General features: G+C 39.6%; 1 protein-coding gene across 5 annotated transcripts in view; it reads right to left on the bottom strand.

The window, feature by feature from the left end:
* Positions 1 to 2069: 2069 nt before the first annotated feature.
* The window catches only part of LOC109426928 (proton-associated sugar transporter A), a 47932-nt gene continuing 44001 nt past the window's right edge, over positions 2070 to 6000 (bottom strand). For all 5 annotated transcript variants that reach the window (XM_029865298.2, XM_029865300.2, XM_029865299.2 and 2 more), the window contains 2 exons: positions 2640 to 3571; positions 2070 to 2578 (listed from right to left, as the gene is read on the bottom strand). In XM_029865298.2, the coding sequence (XP_029721158.1) occupies positions 2348 to 2578; positions 2640 to 3571 (1163 nt within the window). In that variant the 3' untranslated portion in view covers positions 2070 to 2347. The remainder of the gene's footprint in view (positions 2579 to 2639; positions 3572 to 6000) is intronic.

Below are 6000 nucleotides of genomic sequence, written 5' to 3'. Positions count from 1 at the left end.
TGTAGCCTCCCGATTTTCGCGCTGTGGACGATGGTTGGTTCTCTCAGCAGCTGATGCAGCTTCTCCAAGTCCCGTCTTGCATCTGCACTCCGCCGTAGATGGTATGCAACACCTTCCGTTCAAAAACTCCAAGGGCGCCTTGGTGCTTTGCACGTAGAATCCATGTTTCGACCGGTCTAATCAGCGTTTTGTAGATGGTTAACTTCGTGTTACGGCGAACTTTATTCGATCGGAGAGTTCTGCGGAGTCCAAAGTAAGAACTGTTTCCTGCCACAATGCGCCTCTGAATTTCTCTGCTGGTGTCGTTGTCGGCGGTCACCAATGAGAACAAGTACACGAATTCTTCAACCGCCTCGATTTCATCACCGTCGATATAAATTCGAGGTGGCGGGCGTGGTGATTCCTCCCTGGAGCCCTTTGCCGATGAACAAGTGCAACACCTGCCATACTTTGTCTTCGACACATTAATGACTAATCCGATTCGCCTGGCTTCACTCTTTAGTCGGATGTACGTTTCCGCCATCGTCTCAAATTTACGAGCTATAATATCAATATCATCGGCGAAACCAAGCAGCTGAACGGACTTCGTGAAAATCGTCCCACTCGTGTTTATCCCCGCTCTATTTATAACACCCTCCAAAGCAATGTTGAACAGCAAGCACGAAAGACCATCACCTTGCCGTAACCCTCTGCGAGATTCGAAGGGACTCGAGATTGTCCCTGATACTCGAACTACGCACATCACTCGATCCATCGTCGCCTTGATCAACCGTATCAGTTTATCCGGGAATCCGTATTCGTGCATAATCTGCCATAGCTGTTCTGCTTTCACGAGTGTAGATCTGAATTTCTGTACTCCAAGATAGTTTCAGTTTGACGCAAATTTACGTCTTCTATCACAAATAAAGTCGAGCTAGCAATCGCTAAAACCGAATCGACCGATGAAACAAATGAAAGTAAAATAATGAACTGGATTCGAACACTGGTCCGCTGATTGAGAGGCACGGACTATACCTCTCAGTCATATCACCGAGTTGTAGGGCGAGCGATAAATGCAAAACTGTTTCTACCTACCTGGTCAGATAGGTTTGTTGACATCTTGTGCAATCAACTCGAGCTTACATGATGGATGTAAAATTCAGTCGAATTTCCCATTGAGTCATGAAACCTTCGCGTACGTTGATGGTTTACGTCACGTGTAAATTCCTAATTTTTTAAGAGTGTTGGCTGACCTGGAATATACCTATAGTGTCTCGAAGATTTGAAGGACTTCATTATAGGACAGTTTGGACGACCTTGAATGTCCCAAAGGTTTAAAATACACTCAAACCTCCATTTAGGTAAAATCTATTTAGGTCCCTCTATTTCGGTAACGTTATCTCAATGGAATCTGATTGTGTTCATAGCAGTTGGAGTGTTTTAGGTAAGGGATAATTCACAACGGTAGAAAATTTTGTGGAAATTTTTTCCAGCTCATTTTTTTTGGATTCCTGAGAAAATTTGCTTTCTTTTTCATAAAAAAAACTTTGGATCTTTGTTCTTGAGTTATGATTTTCTGAAGAAAAGGCTTATATGGCACATTTGGACATTTTTCACAAAAAGGCCATAACTCAAAAACGAAAAAAAAAATGCATTCCAAAAATTTCAGCAATTAAAGCTTATGAAATTACCTTCTCAAAAATATTTATCTGAAAATTTTCCACGAGTTCGTGCTTAGTTTTTTCCGGCTTTTTTTACGAATTTTCTCAATGGTGAAAACTTTTGTGAAACACTTTGTTCAATTCATATTTTTTTGGATTTGCTTTCATTTTCATAAAAAAAATATTTCTACGATGTTTCGTTTTTGAGTTATGATTTTTCAAAGTAAGTAGTGTCAGGGAAAAACACAATATTTTCAACTGAGTTTTCCGGAAAAATAGGCGACCCTGAATTTTTCTCATTTTTTTATTCATATATCCATGAATGTGGAAAAAGTTTCATGAAAATTACAGTACTCAATTAATTAGATTGATGAATGAGCATCTCGCACTCACCAATGAGCAAAATAAAGGTTTATTAAAACACATTGCTTTTATGGCTAAATATTTTATTTGATTATAATGCTAGGGTTTGGTGACCTTAAACCTAATTTTAAAATACATTGACACATATCACATAACATTACCAGTAATGTAAAATGCTTCCATCAGTTGTTTTACGTTTACCGAAAACATACAACTGATGCTTACTACTTATAACTAGATGTTTTTTTGTTTCAGTGGAGGTCTGCTGTTCGTATTAAGTAGTTTGATCTTTATCTTACATCGCAACTTCAGCGATTGAGCTACTATGTGTGAGTTTTGATTGTTTACAAATCCATATAAACCACCTGGGTGGATGACAGTGCTGCCAGAAAGCTGCACACTCCGGCCGTATAGATAACCGCCGATGTCGTCCCGAGCGCCTCGATCAGCGATCCAATGCCCAACGAGACAATTATCTGCGCCACGAAAATCATTCCACCGACAACGGCAATATCGGTGGCCAGACCGCGTTTCCTTTCCGGTTTGTCCGACACCAAGGACTTGTGTGCTTTGAACTGAAATAACGGAAGCAAATGTAATGAATAAGCTTATGAATGCTTCCCTGTGACAACTCACCTGTCCCTTGGCATGGTACTGGCCGAGCAACAGGAACGGCATGGTGAAGAGCAGTGCGTAGACAATCCCACCGGAAGCACTGAAAACAAACACCGTGACCTTGTTCGGGAACATAGCCATCATGATCATCCCAACAGCATCGATCATCAATCCACCACAGTACACGATCCTTGCTCGCAGAATTTTGATCAACTTTTCAATGGTGAATGAGTAGCACGAGCAAGCCAGCGAGTAAATCGCCAGTCCAAAACATCCGTATCGAACTCCCTCCAGGTACAGCTGGTAGGATTCCGAACTCGAAGGGGCCGCCGGATTACCTCCAAACACCTCCTCGCCGACAAAATCGGTGAAGTACAAACAGAAACTCAAGTGGCCCATCCAGCAAAGCAAGTTCGTGAAGCACAGGATTGCGATCGATTTCGGCATCATAAAGATGCTTTTCAGGAAGTCCTTCAAACTCATTGCCTTTTCCGATTCGTCTTCCGAGTCGGAATCCGACGAAGAACACGCCTCCAACTGGTGACCCTTCTCAGCTTCCGCGGCCAGTGCGTTACTGATCATCAACGGCGCAGGGGGTTGCGCCTTCTCGTCAATAGTATGCAGCTGCAAAGCGAACGCTCGGCTCACGTCCTTGATGTAGTAGATCTTGTCGTCCAGTTTGGCGCGTTCTTTCTTTATAATGGATTCAGTCAGTGGCCGCAACAGTTCGTCCTTCTCCATCAGCGGAAGAGGAATTTCCCGAAAACTGGTAACTGTAAGGACTAAGCCAACTACGAAGATTACCGCAACCAGAGTGAACACGGTTTTGATACTTCCGCCGAGGAAATCGCCGAACACGGTATTGTCCCAGTTGAATCCACCGAGGGCATAGCCCAGGCTTCCTCCGATGCCGGCCATGATCGAAAAGGTACTGCATGCACGACCATGGTCCTCTGTAATGGAAAGCGTGTAAAGGTAATCAGTTAACGGGTTATATATGTATGTGAGGGTGCGTGAAAATACGGGAAAGCTTGAATTTTTGTACACGTGAATTTTCGTTCTGCGTCATACAATAGTCCAATATGTAATGTGTAAAATCAGTTTGAGAACATAAAAAAGTACTAATTGCCTAGCAGTTTCTGTAAAACGTGTTTTCTTAGAAGAGGTTTGCTGTGATTGTGAGTATGATCAGAAATCACCAATAAAGAAGTAGGGGTTGGAGCAATAATAAACCCCAAAAGTTCCATAAACAAATCAAAAAGTACATAAATAAATCAAAATTTCTCAATAATGAATAATTTTGAGCAATCGAAAATGTCAGAGTATCTACGAATAACTCAACAATTGCAATAAATATCTACATTTTTCCACCATAAAAGTTAAAATTTTCCGTAACAAAATCCAATTCTGCCATATTAAATTTAAAAATTCACAATAGAAAAATATTCGAAAAGCTTTTTGAAATTTGGCAATAAATACGTTTATTAACTGGAAAACGGTTAAGAACTGTTTCCACAATCGTAACTCCTCGAGGAAATTGTTTGGAAATTTTTTTTAGAGCTTATTGCGGAAGGATTCGCTGCTTTTTGGATCCCAATAATTCCTGTAAAAAAACGCTTTAAGAGTACCGTAAACCGGGGTCAAATTGATCTCCGGGTCGAAATTGATCAGACAATTTCCGTTAGTTAAAACATACTTCAAATAGTTTCCAAGCAAATATCGTTTAGTATCGGTTCCCAACTGCACGATAGTTGACAGGAAATTACTTAAAATATGCTAAACCTAACCGAAAAACGTGTGATCAATTTCGACCCGAAGATCAATTTGACCCCGGTTTACGGTACTAAGAGAAAAATCTGAGGACTTTTTAGGGCAAACGAGATCTTTGGGAAAATATCTGCTCGTTTGTTGTTAAGATGGTAATCTATGCACTTTTTTTTCTCGATGTTCTTATGGAAGACTTGAGATCTTTTTTCGAATTTTTTTCTCATTGTTTTCTCCGGGATACCTAGAGTTTTTTTTTGTAATTCCTGCAGGGATGCTTCTCGGTACTCTTCCTTTAAACTATTTAGAGATTCCTTCCTTAACTGATACCGAGATACCTTCTGGGATTTCTACCGCAATTGCTTCAAAAGTTTCTCCTGAGATTCCGTTATCGATACGCCATGATTTTTCCTAGACATTTTTACGGGATTACTGCCAGAGATTTCTTTCAAAGAGGAATCAAAGTTCTTCCAGGATAGATGTATGAATTTCTCATGGTCCCAGTATAAAACTACGTAGACTCAAAGGATGGTAAGTGGGGTATGGTCAATGTCAACGGTCCATACAAATTTCGAAAATTCTGAATGGATAGAAGTATATGAGAGGGTTATGAAATGACCAAAAATGAGCCTACATAAAAAAGACACTTCCTACCAGGATTTCTAAAGCAGTTTCTCCAGAGATTCCTTGTTCTGGGATTCCTCCTATATTATCTCCAGTGATTTATTCCAAAGTTTCCTTTTAGGACATCTGTATAAGTCCTACTGAGATTTATACCAGATTCCGCCTGAGAAGTTTTCCAGTGATTTCTTTTGAAATTGTTTCGGGATTTATCATAAAAACTCTTTGAAGATTTCTCTTAACCCTTATGTGGGTACCCAGCGCCCATTTAAAAAGCACAGAGTAGAAAAAAAGCAAAAAGTTTTTCGGACACATAACGGTTAAAATTCCTAATGAAGTTCTTCGAGGTTTCTTGTAGATTTTATACCAGAATTTCTCGGAAACCTGACCCGAGCAGAGGAGAATAGCAAGTTAATAACTACGAAATCACATAACCTGTTTTTATATCTTGTTTTGTTATTATTAAATTATCAAGGCATAGCTTTTCCATAACAAATTTTGTTGGACAATCTCATTTTGTTATAATCAAGCTATTGATATACATAAGCTAAATTACATTGCAATAACATGTTTTGTCGAAGTACAAGTTTAGTTATTGTTGTACTATTGATCACCTTATCAGCAATAGCACAACAGTAACAAGTTTTGAAATCACAGCAACAATTCGACATTAATGACCTGTCCTGTGTTGTTCCATTTTTGTATTCAGTTAAAAAGGAAATTCCTGAACGACTCTTTTTAAGAATTCCTTAGATTATTTTTGGATAAGCACTTGGAAGTTCTGGGGGAAACTTTCGATAAATCCCTGGAGAAGTCTTCAAGAGAACTACTGGCGCAATTTTCTTATAAATTCCAAAGTTAATTCTTCTGAGCAACTATTAGGATTCTTGGCAAAATCTTTTGAAAAACTCCTGGAGAATCCTTCGGAAAAACTCATGGTGAAATCCTCAAAGAAATTTTCAGAGAAATCTTAAGATGAACTTCAGGGCTAATGATC

Source organism: Aedes albopictus, chromosome 3 (assembly GCF_035046485.1).
Source record: "Aedes albopictus strain Foshan chromosome 3, AalbF5, whole genome shotgun sequence".
NCBI lineage: Eukaryota > Metazoa > Arthropoda > Insecta > Diptera > Culicidae > Aedes > Aedes albopictus.
This window is presented reverse-complemented; position numbering and strand designations above follow the sequence as displayed.